The sequence below is a fragment of the Anser anser genome (genome assembly GCF_964211835.1).
Source record: "Anser anser genome assembly, chromosome: 1".
NCBI classification, from domain to species: Eukaryota; Metazoa; Chordata; class Aves; order Anseriformes; family Anatidae; genus Anser; species Anser anser.
Window position 1 is genome coordinate 197,257,217 of NC_139720.1, and position 23,111 is coordinate 197,280,327.

General features: G+C 36.1%; 1 protein-coding gene across 3 annotated transcripts in view; it reads right to left on the reverse strand.

Annotated features, from left to right (window-relative positions):
* The window catches only part of DYNC2H1 (dynein cytoplasmic 2 heavy chain 1), a 165,806-nt gene that overhangs the window by 21,279 nt on the left and 121,416 nt on the right, over positions 1–23,111 (reverse strand). For 2 of the 3 annotated variants that reach the window (XM_083848651.1, XM_083848655.1), the window contains 2 exons: positions 16,593–16,802; positions 13,268–13,357 (listed from right to left, as the gene is read on the reverse strand). In XM_083848651.1, the coding sequence (XP_083704777.1) occupies positions 13,268–13,357; positions 16,593–16,802 (300 nt within the window). Of the gene's footprint in view, positions 1–5,367; positions 6,689–13,267; positions 13,358–16,592; positions 16,803–23,111 lie in introns of those variants that run through there. The other variant, XM_083848652.1, reaches the window with a different exon arrangement.

Genomic DNA, 23,111 nt, shown 5'->3' on the forward strand with positions numbered 1-23,111 from the left:
CAGTGTACAGCATAAAAATTCTGAGTCTATTACCATCAACATGCTAGCTAACAATGTGCCAGAAGCAGATGTGCACCAAGGCATGGCTGAGGGAAGCATTAGCAAAGGCGACTTCATTCTGGTTACTGTATTAATTAATTTTATCAAAACAGGAACTTAACTTTCCAGTGAGTTGCGGATTCCTACATTTAACAAGAATAACAAAACAATCACCCTGCGTAAGGGCTGGGACATCATTCTAACAAGTTGATTATCAACATATGCCCAAAATCCCTACTGTCGGCTATGTCCTACGTGATCACTATACACAGACTATGGTCCTACTTCTTATCTCCACCGATAAGAAGTTGCAGGGCACAGGAGATGGTCACACATAACATTTATTTACAGATAACTGTCAAGACTGCATACCACAAGGTGAGTTTTAATTCCTTCGCAGAGCTCTGGAGCAGGGATGCTGAAGTGTATGCAGTTATGATGATAACAGTATGGCTGAACAGGGGTACAGAATATTCTGTGTACTCGGCACTGTCAGTGAAGGGATGCACAGCAGTAACTTGTTTTATAATACCACCTTGAAGGCTATGTTATGATAAAGAGTGCCAACAGAGAGCTGCTTCCTTTGCTCTAGTTCATTTCCTTTGGTGAACATCTCATGAGATACAGATTCTCCATTAAGCATGTCCTTACAGTCCTTGTTCCTCTTCAGAAATAAAGACCCTGCAGTAATCATTCTCTTGGATTTTTTTTTTTTCTGTGTGTTTACCAGAGTCATTTGTTTTCTGTTAACACCCTCTCTGGAGGCTGCCAAAATTCAAAGAAAATCTCTCAGCCATGCCTGTGTAACAGAACTCTTCTATATTGGTAACTATTAAGCCTGACCATACTCTCATGTATGTACACAAGGATTATCGGACATACTGAAACAACCTAATTAGAAATTGTTTAACTGTGCGGGGTGCATATCCCAAAACACACAACAGTGTAAAAGCAAAGAGAGAAATCTATTTTTCTACAAGGAAAAGGAGATCACGGAACAGAAGCTGTATCAGATGCAGCCCCAGTGTTAAGAAAGGAACCACATGGTAGCACATGGTTTCCATGGTTTTCCATTCTCGGCTCTGGTGAGGCCGCACCTCGAGTACTGTGTTCAGTTTTGGGCCCCTCGCTACAGGAAGGACATGGAGGTGCTCGAGCGAGTCCAGAGAAGGGCGACCAAGCTGGTGAGGGGTCTGGAGAACAAGTCTTACGAGGAGCGGCTGAGGGAGCTGGGGTTGTTTAGCCTGGAGAAGAGGAGGCTCAGGGGTGACCTTATTGTTCTCTATAGGTACCTTAAAGGAGGCTGTAGAGAGGTGGGGGTTGGTCTATTCTCCCATGTGCCTGGTGACAGGACGAGGGGGAATGGGCTAAAGTTGCGCCAGGGGAGGTTTAGGTTGGATGTTAGGAAGTACTTCTTTACCGAAAGGGTTATTAAGCATTGGAATGGGCTGCCCAGGGAGGTGGTGGAGTCACCATCCCTGGAGGTCTTTAAAAGACATTTAGATGTAGAGCTTAGCGATATGGTTTAGTGGAGTACTTAGTGTTAGGTTGGAGGTTGGACTCGATGATCTTGAGGTCTCTTCCAACCTAGAAATCTGTGATACTGTGATACTGTGATGTTGCAACACAGCCTCCTGCGATGCACCGTGTCGGCTCGTGCTAATGCTGCTCACGCTCCGCTGAGCAGAACTCTGCAACCTGGGATTCCTGCTCAGACTATCAAGATGTTTGTTCAATCAAGAATAACTTCGTGTAAACACAATGATTCAGATTTTTATACTTTTTTACAGTATCACAGAATCATAGAATCGTTAGAGTTGGAAGACCTCTGAAGATTTTCTGGTCCAACTGCCCACCCTCAAAGAAGGACTGGGCTGCTCACAGGCTTCTTCAGTGATATTTTAAATATCTCCAATGACAGAGACTCTGCAATCTTCTCTGGCTCACCTGTTCCAGTGTCTGACCACCCTCACCACAACTTCTTTCTCTCAAATGCCTAACCAGAGTTTCCCTTTTTTCAAATTATGTCTGTTTTATCTTGGCTGATCTTACTAAGTGCCACTATGTATGTCTAAGCAATACGTGAGAAATTTAAAATTTTCAGGGCATATAACTAGCTATACCACTGCTGAATATTTAACATTTATGAGAGACATACAATATTGAAGAGCTACAAATCAAGTGTATATTCCTTAGAACAGATTTGACGTTTGAAAAAAAATATATATACTTTTTTTTTTTTTTAATTAAGAACTTAGCTGATTCATTAGAGAATCTTCTTTAAGGCACTGATTGGATTACCCTTTCAAAAACAGGTCACATCACAGTACTGCAAAAAAATTTGCAACAACCTGTGCCAAAACAAACAAACAAACAAACAAAAAAAACAACAGCCAACCAATCAACCAAAAAAGACCCAAATACCAGACAGTACCTTGTGCAAGAATTGTTGGTGTTGCAGTTAAAAATAAGTTTTTAAATGAAATGTGTAAAAAATCTCAAAAGACATAGTGGAGAGGTTCTAAATTTTAAAACTGCAAAAGAATTTAAGTTGGAGGGGGCCCCTGAAAGTCATCTGATCCAACCCCTGCTCAAAGTAGGGCCAACTTCAATGTGAGAGTAGGTTGCTCAGGGCAATGTCTACTCTAGTTCCATATATCTCCAAGGATGAAAATTCTACAACCTCTCTGGGCAAGCCAAGCAACAATTTTTTTTTAATACTGAACAGCCCAAAACTGGTCAAGCTCTTCAGATGTGGTTTCAAAAGTGCAGAATAGGAAAAAATAATAACTGTCCTTGACCTTTAACAGGTTCCTTGAGAATTTTGCATTTCTATGATACCATGATATCAAGGATGGTGCATATTTTTAATAAATGTATGGCTAATAAGCAACACATAATTCTATTTTTGTTATTCTAATATTTCTTACTTGATGGATTCTTCTGTTAAATATATTCAAACCATCCATTTTTACTTTCTCAGCCTGATGAGAATGAAATACACAAATACACATAACTGAATAAATCTTTTTTTTCTAGCTTGTTAAGCTACATATCTGAATAATGAACAGTATTTGTTTTAATTCTGAATTATTTACTGCATTTTACCAACTATGTAGATAATTTCAGTTGATTAAATTTATCATACAGGATCATGAAATATTAGACATGCTGTTGAAAATGGTAATTACAGAGAGCTTGCAAGAAAATACATTGTCCCTATAAGGAAAATCATATACAACACTACGACAGTACAGACCTGACGGGAATTTTGAAACTCAAGCCTAGATGTAGAAAACAGATTCCTCAGTGGATCATAACTCCTAGTTCAGAGGTGACTATGTGGAATTAAAAATACAAAAATATCACTGCCTGCAAATGTGCTCTTACTCATTCTCCTCCAGGAAGGGCAAACATTCTAAAATATTTGCTAATTATATTTTTCTGTTGAATAGACTGAATACTACACTCCCTACTAAAGACCATCAAGGGTCTTACCCTTCCTGCCTCGAAGCATCTCTTAATGGCTAACATGGGGTTCTAACCTTCCCATCACACTTAAGAACTCTCTTCCTTTGACTCAATGCTTTGTATTTTTTCCTCAGTTATGTACCTTGCTGAACATTCAGTAACATAGACCACACAAAGAAGAACACTACTAAAACCAAAAAAAAATAAATAAAAGAAAGGAAAAAAAAATGCAAAGGTACAAAGGAATGCCTCTGTGTTTATCCGTGTTTTAAAACATAACAATGATAACGGTGTGGCTAAATGCACCTACAACTTGCACCGGTTGCTTCATTTGAAAATGAATTCTCAAGAGTAAAACTACTGCACGCACAACAGATAAACAATGATTTAGACAAGAATGACTCCCGTGAAATTCTGCTTTTCTTTCAGCAACTAAATTCCAAATGGCAGCTCTGAAACTTTAAATCATTTTTTATATTTGTATAAGAGTACAATATGAAACTATGCTATCATTTCATATTCACTTATATGGAATCTCCTTCAAAAAGAGAGAGATAGGTTAACATATAGATACATTTCTTCCTTCCTCCAAAGAAATGTCAAAAAGACTGCTATTTAAGAATGATGTTTGCATGTGGAATGGCAATGTTTGTATTAGAAAACTGGCTTACTTTAGATAAATATATATATACATATATAAATATATATCTGCAAATGCTATTTGAATAGTAGTTATATCATGTTACCAACGATCCTGACTGATTAAAATCTCAAATTAAGAAATGAAATCTTCTGTTTATTTCACCAAACCAGTTCCCACCAAAACATCTACAGCTTGTAAACAAACAAACAAAACAAAAAACCCACCATGAACAAATCTAGCTACTTTTTAGTTTCAAAGCTGTCTTATTACTGTAAGAAAAATATTTCTGTGTATGTATGACTATGAAATCAAAATTATAAATTAAGCAACATAGGATTTTGAATAGATTGCTAATTACTAGTGGACCCAATATGTGTGGCAATAGGGTAGTAATCAGAAGAACAAGTTACTGCAACTGAATTGCCTAGAAGAAAGAAAAGCAGATTGAGGAAATGTACCTGCAAATTGATGTATTAGCATGTGTTGCAGGTTTCTCATTTACTAATGGCCAGAATTTAATATTATCAACGTTTTGACAGCGTTGGAGAGAGAATCATTTTCACATGCAAATGATAATAACATCTTCTTCCACTTGTATTATGATTAACTTTTTTTTTGCTTGATCTTTTGTTAGACTAGTCTATCCATTTTATTCTCTTCTTTATATTTTGCAGCTCAGCTTCATCCACGATGAAGGAAGCAGATATAGTGAAAAACAAGTTATTTGAAATTGAACAATCTACACTTTAATTTCTATCAATTTAAATGCATACAGTTTATTTATATTTATCGTTTTATATTTATTGTTGCATCTTAAAGAGAAAAATCAGCAAATGCTGTTTATTTTATTAGATTTAATAAAGTATACAAACTACATCTTTAAATCATATACATATATATGACCCAGTTTCTTGTAAATTATGGAGTATATAAAGAGTAACTTGTACCAACAGGGTGGAAAAAAAAACCCAAACCACTAAATCTAGGGGGTTATTTAAACTGAGACATTTAAATAATGAAAAAAAAACATATTTTATTTAATTTCTTAGAATGTGCATAGAAACAATAACTTGCTTTTCTTTTTTATGCAACGCAGAAGTCTTTTTATGAGTGATCACCTTTTGCAATCAATTTTCTACAGTCAGAGAGCTGAACTACTGTTTAGAGGTATGATAAAGGATGCTGTTCAAACTTCTGCTTACAAGGTAGTATTTAATAATGAAAAAAGAATAGCCATTCTCATAAAGCATGCTTAGAACTGAGAACTTAATCAACATGAGTTGAATTCTATTGAAACAGATTACATTTCAAAACATTTAAGGCTGAAGTTTAGAGAAAAGCTCATAGCTTGTGAAAGTCTCACTTAACAGAGGGTCTACATTTCATTACAACTGAGCTTCAGTGACTCAAAATGAAAGCAAACAGCATGCAAGTTGAGATATCTTTTACTTTCCAATGTTGCTTTTTAAAAATTGTTTTCTCCTGAATAAAACCAATATTTTTCCCTAACTTGGGATAATCCTTGCTCATTGCCAAACAAACAAAAAAATATTTCCATTTAATACTTCATTGTTTGTAGATTTAGTGTCTACAGGAGCCTGCAGGAAAAGAATCGTTTTACTACAAGAATCAGTGATATCAGTACCTCTGGAAAGTAAAGCCTGCAACTGGTGCACAAAGCAAAATAAAAAACAAAACTTAAGGAACCCTTCCACCTCAGGCACCCATACATGATCCGTAAGTACATGAACTCTCTGAACATAAAAAATGCTTCAGCTTCCTTGGAAGCTGGACCTTATTCCAGTGGACAACTTCCTTTGACATATAATAGTTTGATACTTCCATCTTACATTATGTGGGGCAATTCACTGCAGCCTTCAGACCTCCCATTTGGACAAATCACTACTTCTCCATACAGGCCGCTACTTAATTTACGCAATCTAACTGAACCAGTGATTGAAAAGGGATAGGACGACACAACAGTGGGATCTATCAGAGCTTCAAATTTGCCTACTCCATGAGAGAGAAAGAAAACATCTACATTTTTATCGTGGTGCTATTTCCAATATTTACCAAGCAGATATAATTCAGAAAAAAAAAAAAGTTCTTTAAAGCTGAATCCTGTCTGATAAATTCTGAACAAAGTGAAATATACACAATACTGAAACATGATGAGAGCTGTGGGAACCAATTAAGGCTCAGTTTCTTAGCAGATAATGTTAGCCTGTGGTTGTGTTTTTGTTTTGATATTTGTGACAATTGAAAAGTCAAGAAAAAGAACAGGAAAATGTTAATTCTTCAGAATAAAGTGGACTCTTCGTAGCATTTTGAACTTTTTTTAAAAATAATGGAATGAGTACATTTAAAACAACATTTCTATGAGTTTTTGCATTTGAATATTAGAACACTAAATCTGAAGTATTCTGCACTGTACAGATACCTGGAAAGCAGCTGTTCAAATAGTGAGAGTGTGATGAGAGGAACAATGATGAGGTGGGAAATGCAGCCAACATAACCCATCTGAATCAGCTACTCCTAAGATCATAGAAGACAAACTATTAAGACATTAAGCTATTGTCCCTGCTGCAAAATCCGCTAAAGCAATTTATCAGAAGAAACTCTGAAATGCTATGCAAACTAAGCAGGATACTTAAAGGGGTATAAGACTCCTGGAGTGCCAGGGTAGGTGAATTTGGGGAACACGACAATTCTGATATTGTACAGGATTTATTACAAGATATTTAGGGGTAGGAGCAAAGATGGGTAAAGTGAGAGATCAGAGTGGATAAGGAATGAAAAGGAATGAGATCACCAGAGTCTGTCCTACCCTATCCTGTCTTAAGCTCTAAATAATTATTTTTTGTGCAAGTGTATTCTCCATTTGCAGAGAGGGAACCCACTAACAATCTTCAAGCCATAACAACCAGTAAATAGGATGAGAGGTCTGGGAGCACCTCCTGCCCTCCTGCTGCACTCACCTTGGGGGCTGCAGGGCTGCTTCTCTCTCAGCTCTCCCCCCTCTCTCCCAGCTGCTGTAGCACAGCAGATTTCCCCTTCCTTCAATCTGCTCTCCCAGAGGCCCACCCAGCGTCGCTCATGGCTCGGCTCTGGCCAGCAGTGGGTCCCTTTTGGAGCTGTCTGGAGCTGGCTCTGATCTGACCTGGGGCAGCTGCTGGGCTCTGCACGCAGAGGCCACCCTTGAAGCCCCTGTGCTACAAAACCCTTGCCACGTAAACCCAACACAACAGAACGTATGTTTAAAGGATTCTGCTCTCCTTTCAAATGTCCTGAACCACACACCAGGGCACCAGCTCAGCATCCTTTTCAAAGATTCAGTCTCTCATAATGTAAAGTATTAACAGAGATGTTATTCATGTCCAGTGAGTTACTGTTCAGCCATAGGGTGTTTTTCGCTTTGAAGCGGCATTCCCTTGCTTTCCCTTCTCTTACATTTGCTTTGCTGTTATGGCAACAGCTGTTCAAACAGAGCCAGATATATTTTTTTCCTCCCTCATATCTTTTAGTAGGTCACAACACAGAAAACTAGGGCCTCTTGAACTAAAATGGAAGACTAGTATATAATGAACGAAAATATTAGCAGACCATCCCATGTATCGCCATTGTGAACAGTGCAAAACTGTGCTATAGAAATTTCTAAGATGGCAAGTCACCACAAGAAAGACAGATAAGTAAGGTGTTGCAATAAAAAAAAATAATGTTGTAAACCAAATAAATTCATTGCATAAATTGTAGCTTAGAGCTGTAATATCTATTCAAACTGATAATTTGTAAGATACAGAATAATATATGTTTTAATCCTGATTTAGCTGTTTAGTAAGTACTAGATTCCTAGAATTTTTGTAAGATTGGAGAAAAATTTATGGATCCAACAGTAACAAATGCAGTGAATAATGATTTCAAAACATCTTCCACTGGGAATTCCCTTGTCAGTTTAGATTTACCTTGTGTCTCAAAAAAGCCTCTTTGATGCTCACTTTTATCTCACTTTTTTCTAACAAATTAAGCTTTTCCAGGAAGCTATCACTAGCAGCCTCTCCAAATACTGTCCCAAATTTTAAAACATCTTCTCAAAGAAACCAAGAAATTTAACTAGATATAAAAGAAATCTATTTTTTCTCCCCATTCCATTCCTCAAAGTTTATGTGCATATCATCTACTACTGCATTAAGCCTGATTTATAGGCTGATGGAAAGGACTTGATTTCTTCAGCCTTCTAAGAACAGATTTTCTGCCTGTTATTGGTGAATGAAAATTGAACCTCTTTGCCTAGATGCCTTGGGTGTGAAAGAAGAATCCGGTGTCCCTTACCCCCAGAATGTTTTCTAGTAGCTTTACCATGTGATTTCCAAGGGTTCAAACCTCATGTGCCTTGGGTATCCAATTTACCTTTGATTGTTCAAAAACTCAAAAGTATATTAAGAGTTTCAAAACACAATGTCATTCTACCTCAAATAGTAGAAGAGTAGCAAAATAGTAAAAATCTTACACTAAGGAGTCAAACTGGCATTGCAATTAAATATCAATACTATAGATTTCACTTGGAATGGGAGGGGACAATATTATATTATTACTATACAGATATATATTAGTACTATATAGGTACACACACATTTCCATCAAAACCTTTCATAACTTCAGAATTCATAAAAAATTCCTAGATTAAAACTCTACAAGTAATATTTATGATTCTTGTGTGAAACAGTCTTGATTCTCTGTGTATGCTATAAACCTTTTAGCACCTATCCAACCAACCAGCCATCCAAAGTAAGAACTGTTTTACAGATGACTTAAAAAAAGCAGAGTCCAAAAGAATGAAATAGAATATTTCATTTTAAAAATAAAGCCTTGTTCAAAAAAGAGTTGTGGTGGCTTTTTTTTTGGTTTTGGTTTTGGTTTGCTTTGTTTTGTTTTCAGAAGAAGTGAAATTAAGCTCTGTATTTAGCTGTTCAAGAAACAAAAAGTATGTTTCAATTTGTTGACCGGAAACATTTTTTTAATGTTGACATTCTTCTCCCATTTGCCTGGGACTGTGTTTTGCCTCACAGTATCTGTAGTTCTGAGTGTCTTCTCCCTTCTCTTCTGCTGATATCTATAGCCATGAGAAGATACTATCTAAAGACTGGGATAGACTTCATTTCCATTGTACACTGATATATATTATTGCTGAGCTACAACCATGTACCATGAGAGAGGCAAACCACAGAACATATTAAAGATGCCACCATGAGGAAACTAGAACTATAGGGACCACAAATAAATCACTGTAGACAGACAAGCTGAAACAGAATTTTGTTCAATGTCAGCTTTGCTAGTTTTAATTATTCAGACCGTTTCATTTTACAAGAATATTCAATACACAGAATTTCCACTCTAATTTAGAGGAAAAGCTAACATCCAAATATCAGAACTTCCAAATGCTAAAAATCATCTATTTCCATCAGCTCTGTCACCAAAGCATAATACAATGCAAAGATGCCTATGTAGCATTTTTATATACCTATTTGTTCATTTGTTTATACAGGAAAATTTCCTTTTTAAAAAAAAAATAATAAAAAATTTGCTTTTACTGAGTGAATTCAGATCTGAGAAAATGAAACACCTGCTATTTTTCTGCCTGATGTCATATAATGCTCTCAGAACATCTCTACACTTCTATAAATTCTGCTATAACTATTCTACCATCTGCTCTATATTTTGGGTTCCTCCCCATCCCCATTCAATTTCTGTAGCAAAGCAGATGCTTTTATTTTCCACACTGGCAGCAAACGTCTTGACAAGGCAGCCTTTAACTAATGCCCTAAGCACAGACTTACTGCATCCTTAGTAGACGCAAATGTTCAGTACCGCTTTCATGTTTCCATGTCTCCTTTTACCTCTTGAAGTACTAAATCAAACTTTAACAAATGGTGAAGGTAGAAGTCATTATCTTGTAGTGAATAAAACAGAGCAATGTATGAGTAACTATGAAGAAAAATGTAATGATGGAGTCGGTCATATAAAACTAAACCAATCCAAAAAATGGCGCCTTCATTGTAATATAAATCTGAAGATAATTTTCCAAATGATGAGAACATCTATTTCCCTTTATTAAATTCCTGAAAAACTAAAGTTATAGTTAAAAAATGATTAATTACACTTATAAAATTAATAATGAAAAGTCAGGAAAAAAAAAAAGGAAAGCTAATTAAAAAATGATTAAGGCTAATCAAAATCTTGGTGTAATATGCATACAAATGAATTGGAATAACATTTAAGGAAAAAGATGATTCAACTTAAATGCTTAATTAGAAATAATCTACATTCTCTGGTAAAATTCAGCAAAAATAAAAACAAATTCAGATGAGATCTGACTAGAAGCTTGAGAAGCAGAAGCTTCAAATAAAACAGTATTATATATTTGACATCATAAAATCATATCAAAAAGATAATAGCCAGTATCCGTTCATCTGCCACTATTTTCCGTTGTTGCTAAGAAAAAAATTAACATAATTTACTGCTTATGAATACAATTAAATATCTACTGTAAAAGTCTGCCTTAATAATCTGTCCCTCCCTTAACAGTAAATAGGTGCTTAAAAATTGTAAACAATTTAATCATAACAGCTTTACAGAAATACAAGTAATTCAAATGCCCAATATTGTCAGCAGTTTGAACAATAAGAAAGAAATATTACTATCACAGTAATAAAATGCAGTACATTTGTTAATAGTTGGCTGGAGTAATATAGGGAAACTTTTTGAATATGCTTGCTTAAAAACCATCTATTGCTGTTGCTTAACAGCAATTTCATCCTGTTACACTCTGCTCCATTATCTGCACTTTGTATGGAGAGGTGTACTCCACACAAAAGCTTGTGCTCTGATCTTAGGTTTCTATTTAAAGAAAACTCACAGAGGTAAAGAAAATCACATGCTATTTGGTCACAACCAAACAGAGCTAGAAGTCATTAACTGCGAGGTTCTCTTGGAAGATTATGAGCATCAGTGACACAGAGTCAGAACCAGCAGCAAGTGATGCTTTTTTTTCTTTATAATAATGAATATAATAGTCATATAGTCATAGAATATAATATAATAGTCAATCAAAAGACCTAGGGGACTAAACCCCAGTCTGAATATATGACCAAGTAACATCTGAACATGCATAATCACTTATTGCTATAAATTTTTACACTTTATTGTTTATAATTTGAGTTTTTTTGAGCCTGAGGAAAAGATTAAGAAAAAGTAAAGTATTAGCCAAATGAAATGGTTTGCATAACAAGAATCTTATGAATACTTTGGAAATATCCAAATCAATAGTTTCTTTAGAAAAAAAGTAAGGCCTAGAAAACATGTTCCCCTCTAATCTTCCTTCTAAATATGACAGTCAACATTAATGTTCACAGAAATATGTTTCATAGACAAGACTGTATTACTAAAGGTCAAACAACTGCTTTCTATTTTTCACCTGGAGATAATAGAAGACTTTTCACTCCTGAAGAAACTTTTCTCTATCTATATATCCACAATACTGAAATATGTTTCCTTTGACACCACCCCTCATGGCATTCTTCTGGATAACTTGCCCAAGGTTCACCTTACAAATGTGGCTGGCAGACAATCGCTATCGGTGCTCCCCAGGAGTCAATTCTAGGCCCAGTCCTGTTCAACACTTTTATCAGTGGACTGGATGCAGGAGTGGAATGCATCCTCAGCAAGTCTGCTGATGATACTAAGCTGGGAGGTGCTGCTGACTCTGTGGCCTCACAGAGGCCTCACAGAAGGATCTAGATAGACTGGAGAATTGGACGATCATCAATGGCATGAAGTGCAACAACAAAGGTAAATGCCGCGTTCTGCAGCTGGGACAGAGTGGTGCCAGACACAGATACAGACTGGGAGGTGAGGATGGAGAGCAGCTCAGAAGAAAGGGATTGTAGTATGCCCTAGAAGCCAAGAGGACAAACTGCATTGTGGGATGCATTGAACACAGCATGGCCAGCCAGTCAGAAGAGGTGATTCTCACACCATATCTAGCATTGGTGTGGCCTCACCTTGAATATTGTGCGCAGTTCTGGGCTCCACGATATAAAAAGGATGTTAAGGTGCTTGAAAGCATCCAGAGGGCCACAAAGCTGGTCAAAGGGCAGGAAGACATGTCCTGCGAGGACAGGCCGAGAACCCTTGGGGTATCCAGTCTGGAGAAGAGGAGGCTGAGAGGCGGCCTCACTGCTCCTCAGAGCTCCTGAGGAGGGGAAGCGCAGAGAGAGGTGCCGGTCTCTGCTCCCTGGGAACCGCTGACAGGACGTGTGGGAATGGCACAAAGCTGTGCCAGGGAAGGTTCAGACTGGACATGAGGAAAAATTTCTTTACTGTGAGGTTGGTCAAACACTGGAACAGGCTTCCTAGTGAGGTGGTTGATTAGCCATGCCTGTCAGTGCTCAAGAGGCATTTGGATAATACCCTCATTATTATGCTTTAACTTTTGGTTAGCCCTGATGAAGTGGTCAGCCAGCTGGACTTGATGACCTCTGAAGATCTCTTCCATCTGAACTATTCTAAACTCTAAATTCTCAAAATCGTCTTCTTCATTGTCAGATTCTTGACTGATAAAGTTGTTGTCAGACTCTGCATTGTCTATTATATCCCCTTATAAAACTGGGGGATGCAGATGTTATCTTTATTTGCTTTGAAAACTAGTTTTCTCTTAATTTCTACATTACCTCTATTGGAATTGCTTCTTTTTATCTATACATGTTTCACCAGCAGACTGAAGAGTGTGTCTTTACTTAGATACACCCAAGTACCTTTTTGTCCCACAGTTCATCAGAAGGACTAATGACTAAAATCTAAAGTGCAAGCCTATTGTGAAGTAAACAACACCATTACTCTATCTGGTAAACTCTGTGTGTGTAAAGTTAATGACTTCAAATTGCTTTGTCTGCTGTCTTTACGTATCTCATCCATCTTCACATTTCAACATGCCTTTTCACACAACTTCTAAAACTCTTTTGGACTCAAGTTTGGAAAGTCCTACTGTAATGCAATGTCCATTATATACTGTGTCACTGAACAGCAGCATACAGAGGTAAAATGACTCTTTAAAATTACCTGTATAGCAAGTGCTCGAGCTACAAGACTTCTGAGATACTGTAAAGGATCTTCTGGACCTTCCCACTTGCTTTGCCATGCGAGGGGACACTGAAATAAAAAATATACTTACTGAAAGTACTTCCAAAATTATTTAATTTTAATCTAGCAATCTGAATGAAACCAAATAATCTGGAAGTAAAATATTTCTACAAAGAAAAAAAGCAATACAAGTAATATGATCAAAGCATATAACCACTAAGAGGAAGGTCTTATTTTTGCAAATTCTTTATGTGGCCCACAAAGACACAGTGCTGATGGAGAACTTATAAGACACTCTACTATTCAAACAAGAAACATCAGTAGATTGCGCAAACACTTCAAAAAGGCCTAAGTTTATCATTTCTCTGAAGCCATAATATGATTTTTTCAACTGCAGCCACACATTCCCATTCCTTTGCTGCTGCCTCCTCATACAAGAACATGCAGGTGTGTGGCTCTGGTAAAGTGAATCTTGGTACAATTCCTCTACATGATCACTTATTTATGATCTTAAAGAGCTTGTAGAAAATGACCCAAGAACAAAATCCTGAAAGATTTCAACATACAAATTTCTCATTTACTTAAAAAGAGAACCTTACAGGATTGTTCGGTTAGAATAAGAACAAAAACATTAATTATACCAACTCCACAGGAATCTGTAAAGCACACTGAAATTAACACTGCAAGATTCTTCTACCTAAAAAAGAATTGGTGTAAATCATTACCTGGTGAATACTGCACAATACTCAAGATGTTGAACATCTCAGTTTATACTGATTAACATTTGCAGTTGCATTTTCAAGGAGGTTCCCAATCTAACTGCACATGTGCTGAACAGATTTTCAAAATCTGATCACAGTTCATAAAAAATATATCTTCCAAACTATCTTTCACATCTGTGAAAATGTCTATGAACAATAATATCTATGAACAATAATAATGAATTGAATAAACTAGAATACATACAGAAAAAGTAGATAAAGCAATGTTAGCTGCAAGCTTTTTTGCAAAATTATGATTTTTCAGAATAGTAAGCACTATCTTTCCATTTTTGCAGACTCTTCCTAGATATTTACAGACAGCTCCTCTATCTGTCATTTAGAAGGCATTCAACTTATATTGCAAATATACTGCTCCAAGTTACTCTAAGTTTAAAAGAGCTTAGCTAATTATTAGTATGGAAGCATATTTGAGATATACACTAACGTAGCTGTCTTGCATAAATAAAGAACATTGTTGAAACCATTAGAAATCATACATTTATTGAGTTTCAAACTTCCCTTCGTATTCTAGCAGCTTCTTCCAGTGCTATAATCTTAAAAGAACTGCAATCTTGGTTCTTTTAATATTTTTTTTTTGTAAATAGTCCTTTATTAACCAATGCATGACCACATTAAATAAAACAAGAACGGTGTAGAGAAAATACATTAAACGAATCACTTCAAGATGATAAATATACTGACGTCTATGTGCCATGGTTATATGAAACTAAAATTAGTCTCTTTGCAGGGCTGCTGAAAAGCTCACTTTAGGGTCACAATCCAACAAAGTGATCTGTGTCAAGGTAAATGGGTAAGTATGCAGATGAAACACTTTGTTCGATATATAAGGAAGCACTGAATTGATATTTGGGAGGGAGAAAAACACACAGAATTTTAAAGTACATTTTTGTGACAGTGATTGGCTTCATGGTTCCTGCTGCTTCCAATTTAAGTGTGTAACTTAAGCACACAAGGAAGACATATTCTTGCTCAGTAACAAGAAATGTAACTGTAAATACTAAAAAACAGCCATTACATGTATCATTTGCATTCACTGTGACTTGAACTGTAGCACCGATTTCTACTACACAGTCAAAACGTGTTTAAAAAGGCAATGAGATTGCTAACATGAAAATGTTAATTTATTCAAATTGTACTGCAAGTTTGCTCACAAATGCTATCTTGTTGATCTAAAAAGACAAAGAATTTAATTATTGTTTTAATTAGAAATTTGACAGATCAACAAATACATAACAATATTTGAAACAGTACTTGTTCCACACATGAAGATAAACAAAATATGTTAGTAGGGATTACTTTTCATTGTAGGGGCAGTCTCAATATCTATGCATTAGCATCAACACAACTCACAAACTGCTGCAGGTGAAAGAAAACACAGAGTCAATGTTTGACTATCTTTGGATTCCAATTATTTTTCTATTAATGACAGTGTGTGTAAATCTGCATTCACTAATTGTACTTGTTTATAAACGTAACCAGTTTGATATCAGAAAACATGAAGAAAACGTGCAAATTTTGGCTACTTTTCTCATATATGAAGAATATAGGGTGATATGATATTTTGATATCATAGCTGCATCTTGTCTGGTGTGATATGGTAATAATCCATACCGAATAAATGCAGAGTGCAAATAGTGATTATGACTGCAGTACAACTTACAATTTAGGAAACTTTAAAAATGGAGAAAAGGGACAGATTTACATGTTTTACTGGCTAATATTATTTGACTTATCTAGCACGATTTGGTATTTGAAATGGAAATACTATTTAGCAACTTCTTATCGGATTTGTTCTTAAGAGAAAGCTTGATGAAAGTATAATAGACTCAGAAGCTTCTGCAAATACTTGAAGCAACATTCTGTGTTTAATTCAAAAAAATATGGTTCTGTTAGTAAGTACATTAAATATATTTATGTATAACTCTCACATACACATATATATAAGCAACCTTTATACATACAGTTAACTGAGGGCTTGTTTAATGGATAATCCTTTTTTTTAATATCAAAAAAGCATCCTGAAAACCCAATGTCATCCAGAAGGTTTCCAGATAATGAATTTACTTAGCTCCAAACAACATGTAGCTTATCTAGCAGCAACTTGTCAACCATAAAAGCTGCACAGCACATATGCCTAAACTCCAAATCTGTAAAACAGCTTTGTTTAAATATTCGAAGTTGCTTATGACTGCTTGATAATAGCTGTTTGTAATGTAGACAGCTCTTTGTTAAAGAAGACAGAAATAACCTGCTCTGTACAAAAACAGTTGAATATCTTCAGACTGTAATGATCCCTCAGGGTACATCTGAGAATGAGTTTTGAACTCTGAAGTATAATCACCACCGAAAAGATCCATAAAAGAATAGGAACCTCTGGAACTCACTAATTCATTTTACAGTGACTATCGATAAAGGAATTTAGAGCAAATGGTGACATGAAAATATGTACCAGAATTTTGTTAAGTTTCCTTGTTTGTTATTTTTTCATTGCTTATAATAGAACTTCATTAAAAATTACTTACCTTCTGATTTAGTAGAGCATTCGCTAGTCCTTGTACTTCAGGACTCAGTAATGAGGTACCTCTAATAACTTTACTTAAAGAAGCAAGTGACTGATGGACACTTTGCACAAGGCGAATGGCACTGAATTGTTCAAGAGTAATGAATGATAAGATTGGAGATCCTTGCTGCTCCACGGGAAGAGAAACCTTCTGATGAATCAGGTTAGAATTCTAAAAAAAAAAACGTGATAGCCAGTTAATGAACTCATAGTAACTATTATGTTATATGCCGCATATTCTTTGTTAATTCATAATACTTCAAATGACTTTATGTTGTCTTCAAAGTAGTTCAGACATTCCTCTTTTTTTTGGATCAAAACTATAATAATGCTTTCAATACTGTCCCTGAGATGTTCAGTAAAGGAACCATGCTTCTCAGACAACTCTGTCTACCCTATTACTTTAAAAGTACTGGGATTCCTGAAAATTCTTCATTTAGCTGAATCACTGCTTTTAGCATATGTGGTAATATGTCAACATAATTATCAGTCGTGTACTCAGCATAACACGACTGCATTGGGTACTATACACCATGTTGCCAGATATAGCTCTCCCTTTGATAAGACTACACACTGATTGTATAAATTATGACACATAAAGCAAAGAACTCACACACCTCCTTCCAAAACTGGTTAACTGGGTCATTGTATCTCTTAAATACAAGATACATACACAGCCATATAGTACTTTATTTTAGGTATATGCAGTCCTATATATTTCTTTTTCTTTTCGTGTTCATTTATTCTCGACACCTGACATTTGTTATCTAGATATAGAAGAAAAATTTTGACTTAGAAAATTACATACGGTAACAGGAAAATGGAAGCAATCTTTTTTATAATTAACATGTCTACATGAGAGAAATGGAAACTATAGTTACGCTTCAAGACAAATCCCATCCCATGTGACAAAAACAGAACCACTGATAGCAACTGATCAGCAATTTTAACAAGTGCTGTCTAACAAGTTATTCATCAAACATTAACAGATAAGGAAAAAAAAAACCCACACACAAAACAACTGACGGACAGAAGCTATGCAGATAAAGCTCAGTTCAATACAGCTTTTCAGTGACTTGCACAGTTGAACCTGTGCGGCTGATGGCTCTCCAGGGACTGCCTGGAGAGGGTGCCCCTTCATCTCAGTCTTTAACCTGGCTTCCCACCTGCCACTGATACCCTGGACTTGTGATGTGCCTTTGACAGGCTGCTGTGTTGGGCCTGGGAATAGAAGGGTAGTACTAACAATACCACTAATTTGGCAGGGTAAAATTAGGACTCCCCTACTTGCCACTGTCTCTCTGTGCTCCTTTGTGGGCGAGTGGATGGGTTTTATCCTATAATTTAAGAATTATTTCTCCTTAATACTAAATTTTCTTAAACTTATAATTTAGCAAATTATTGTTAAGCAAACGTAGTGGCAGAAATTACTCTGCTACGGTTTTCTAAATGTCTTGTTGATGTTTTTTCTTTAATTGTGCAGTGAAAGCACAGCAAAAAAAATACTAAAAAATAAGAATAGCAGTGTAGAAAGTGTATCAGTTGGAATGTGTTGTCTTATCTGTAGTTACAGAGTAACAGCAGAAATTTTAACGAGCTAATATAGTACAGAACAGATTTAGAACACACATCTATTTCACTAAAAAGAGAATATAGCAAGTTTTACTGATTCTCCAAAATCAAATACCCACTATCTGAAAAAAGCACTTAAAAAAATATAAACTGTACTGAGTGACTAAAGAACTTAATTAATCTTGAAACAGTTAAACTTCCCTCAAGCACAACCAAACACAGCAGTAATAAGGACTTCAGTGGATAGAGTTTCATGGTTTACACTATGAAACAATGTACATAATCAGTTCATTGCATTATATTGAAATATTTTAAGTAAGTGTTTTATGGAACAAAACTTACATAGTCAAATTTGTTTAGCTTTTGTTTAGAAGACAAACATTTTATTTTCAAACCTAGCTTCCATATTACACACAAACCACAAATACTTCTGATGTAGTATTATGTATAAATCCTGAGTAACCGAGTAACTAAGACTCTGAGAGGTACTGCTGCTCTCATTTTCACACTGCCATTTGTTATTACTTACTAATATTCCATTAGAGCCATTGAAAATCTAAATGTACTCATTAATTCAAAAGGATGATACCATTTTGCAAATGTTAATTCAAATGCAGATTACAAAAATATATTTTAGTATGTGTTCTGAAACTGCCAACTAGATGTGACAAGAGGCTGTGCTGAATTCCATAGAATTTAAATCTTTATTGAAAAAGTCTACAAGTCACAAATGGAAAAAAAAAATCTTAGCCTTGGGGAAAAAGTGTTTTGCCATTTCAATTTTATTAATAGTAATTTATATTATAGTAATAAAATAGTAATTTATTAAAGATAAAATCAGATTTTACTTTCTGTGAAATATCTCTCCAAAAAATTAGTGTTTTTCATGTTTATTCAGATTAAATGAACTTCTGAATTGTAACTGAGCATCTTGCTTTCCAGACCACACGGGATGTTTGCCTGCAACATCCCAGGCACTCTAAGTTTATCAGAACTTTCATGTGCTTTTCATTTCCAGCTCACACTCAACTACCAAGCAAAAAATTTAGAAAAGCTAAATGAAAGATTAATAAAGATACTTTATGATGTGACTGACAGAAAAGTGAAAAATAAAGTCTTCCTTCCTGCATTATGAAAAAGGTATACAACAAACTTACTTACTGTTCAAAGTGTAAAATACATACACTGTATTTATAAAAGTCATGTTTTGAATTTTATCTTTGTATGCATCCTGAAATCACAGTACCAATTTCACTTCAGTATTTTCTGAGACCATAGTTTGAGTATATAAAAATGTAATTAACTCATCTGGGATCCAGATCATATTTGATATCAATTGCTTCTTGGTTCTGTGGCACAATCTAGTTGATCATTTCTTGTTGGAGTATTTAATTGCACAAAAAAGACAGAAAAAAAGACATTGCAACTTGCATGCTTTGCTCAGTCTTTCACATATACTGTCTTCATTCATGAAAAGCTTACGAAAGGAGGAGTCCTGTAAGTTCCTCAACACTGCCCTTCACATAAGTCTCCTATGAACTGCATATTAATTTCATAACTCTTTTTAGTGATTTCTCCTGGGAATTTGTTAAAACAACCAATCTGTCTTTTTTATAGCAAAATTAAACATGAATACCAATATCAGCTTATACATTTAATATTCTATTACATTGCCTTAAAATCCATTATGTAGATAACTCACATCAGCTTTAAAAATATTCTCATGACCTGCCTGAAAATTAAGATGAAGAACTTCTGAAGTAGACTGTTCTTCCTAATCATAAGAAACTTCAAGATAGGTTCTAATCTTTAACATTAAAAACTGTATTATGTTACCAATATTAAATTAGATGCATTTTGAGACTTTGATCATTTTCCCTTTTTGACTTCTGTAGTTGTTACTATGTCTGTACAATTTTAGTTTTCATACAGTCACCTAAGCTGCTCTAAGCTTTTCTTCAGTACCTTCATAAACTCAGCTGTTTCAAACTCCAGTATGTTCTGAAAACTGCCCCTCAGAAATGCAAAAAATATAATGAAAATATATTTTCTGCATTTGATTAGTTCTGTGTTTGATTCTAAAATTCAGTTTTGTTGTTGTTTGTTTTTGGAATATGCCACTGGTCTTTTGATACACCTATTCTGCCTCTTCCTTCCTTTGCTGAAAATACCAAAAGAAAATGACCCTATATTCCCATTTTACTGCTTTTCTTTGGTGAAAAAAAAAAATTTTGTTACAGCTGAGGTTCTAATCTTTTAGGTAAAACAGCAGCAAGCCGTTGATCTTGAAAACTTCTTTTGCAATTGTCTTGCAGCATTATGCAACTTTATGAAAATAATTGATTGACCTTCAATTTACAAACCCAACAAATGATAAGGCAGAACAGATGATGATTTTGGCAATCATGACAGGTTATGATCTTCTATTCAGCAAATATCGTTTTGAAGCAGTTTCAAAATTTTTAGCATGAGTGGGCCTTTTAACTTTCATGAAGGCACAAAAAAACTTCCCTGAAACAAGGCAGAAAATGCATCCACCTTGCAAACAAATTACAGCCCTTTCTCCTGTCTCTCTCTGGTCGTGACGGACAGCCATTTGGACATGACGGAACACTTACACAGCCCCAGCTGCAGCCCAGAATGTTTGTGCTTCCCTGAAAACTAAAATATGATACCTGCATTATGTTGGACAGTGATGCACATCCAGTTACGTGACAATTAAGTGCTTATACGGGGCCTGGTCTACACTGTCATGGCAGAAGGCTGTGTGGGAAGAGAACAGACACCAGGACACCGGGTGGTTGAACTACTCTGATGGCCGTGGGCTGGCCAACAGGCTGTAGTGGGGCATCGCCCTACCAGTTTTGGGACCAGCACTGTTCAATGTCTTTATCAGTGACATAGACAATGGGATCAAGTTTGCAGTTGACACCAAGCAGTCTGCACTGAGTGGTGCAGTCGATAGAACACAAGGAAGAGATGGCATCCAAAGGGGCCTGAACAAGCTAGAAAAGTGGGCCCATATGAACCCAATGAGGGATGTTCAGCCTGGAAAAGAGAAGGCTCCGGGGAGAACTCACTGCAGCTTTTCAGTACTTAAAGGGGGCTTATAATAAAGATGGAGAGTGACTTTTTGGTCAGTCAGGTAATGATAGGACAAGGGTGAATGTTTTTAAACTAAAAGAGGGGAGATTTAGATTAGATGTTAGGAGGAAGTTCTTCACTCGGAGGGTGGTGAGGCCCTGGCATAGGTTGCCCAGAGAAGCTGTGGATGCCCCATCCCTGGAGGTGTTCAAGGCCAGGCTGGATGGGGCTTCGGGCAACTTGATCTCTGGGACACGTCCTGTCCATGGCAGGGGGATTGGAACTGGATGATCTGTAAGGTCTCTTCCAACCCAAACCATTCTATGATTCTAAGATCCTTCAACATCAAGGAAGATTTGTTTTAAATTTTGTGTAACAACTGTTTGACAAGTTATTTAGTGATGCCTTCATTTTCTTAAGTAAATAATCTTGAATGCAAGCTTATACTGAGCATCTGAGTATTTTGTGGGTTTTTCTGGTTTGTGTTTGTTTGTTTGTTTGTTTTTAACTTAATGGCAGGTTCATGAGAGTATAATTAATTTGATTAGTGTTAAACTGTTATTAAATCATGCTGAAAGGCACTGCAGAAGCAGTTTTAGGACTGTATTTATTACCAGGATATTCTCCAACAGCAAGAATAAAAACGTGTGTTTTCAAATGAAGCTAACATAAATGAAAATGTCAAGAGATTCTGCGTTAGTCCCAAACAGCTAAACAGAAAGGGAAAGTTAACTTGTGTAACTTTGAACACATCAATGTATTGATTTGAACACGATTATAAGAATCTATTTAATTTGAAGTAAAAATCAATGAAAAATTAATTCCAGAGTCTTCATCCTGGATAGATTAATAAACCATTATGAAAGAGAGGCAACTTCAATGATTCTGTTGCTATGGATGGACTAAAAATAATAAACTCCCCGTCTCAGCAGTTGCAGAATGTCTGAATAATTGGCAGCTACATTTAACAGGTCTTTGTGAAATGTATGGCACTAACAGGAAAAACAGCCTTTCAAATTTCCAGAAATATTTTTGAAAAAGCTAAAGCATTTAAGATCTCATTGCTGTATTAATATATAATAATGATTTCCTATTCCAAAATATCTAAAATTTTCAAAGCATATTTGCCATTTTTGCTCAGTTTGTGTGAGATAGCTCCGAAAACTGAGCAGGAAGGATTGCTATTCACAGAATCACAAAATATCTGAGGTTGAAGAAACCTCTAGGGATTATCTAGTCCAACCCCCCGCTCAAAGCAGGGTCAGCTACAGCAGGCTGCCCAAAACCATGTCCAGTCAGATTTTGAGCATCTCCAAGGATGGAGACTCCACAGCCTCTCTGGGAAGCTTGTTCCAGTGTTTGATCATCCTCACAGTACAAAAGTTTTGTCTTGTGTTTAAATGGCACTTCCTCTATTTCAGTTTGTTCCTATTGCCTCTTGCTGTCAGCGGGCATCACTCAGAAGAGTCTGGCTCTGTCCTCTTTGCTCCCTCCCAATAGCAGATACACAAACTGATAAGATCTCCCTAAACCTTTTCATCCCCAAGGCTGAACAGTCCAGGCTCTCACCTGCTCCTCCTATCACAGATCCTTAATCACCTTCATGGCCCCAGGAAACCCTTGGAAATGGTTTCCAGGGTTATTTGCTCAAACACCTTCCTAGGGATCAAGGTAAGAGTAACTGGCCTATTCTCCAGATTCTCCTTTCTGCCCATTCCTTCACAGGAGTAAAATTTGCTTTCTTTCAGTCTTCAGAAACCTCAGATAATCACCCTGATCTTTCAAAGAAAACCAAGAGCGGTCTCACAGTGGAGGCAGCCAGCTC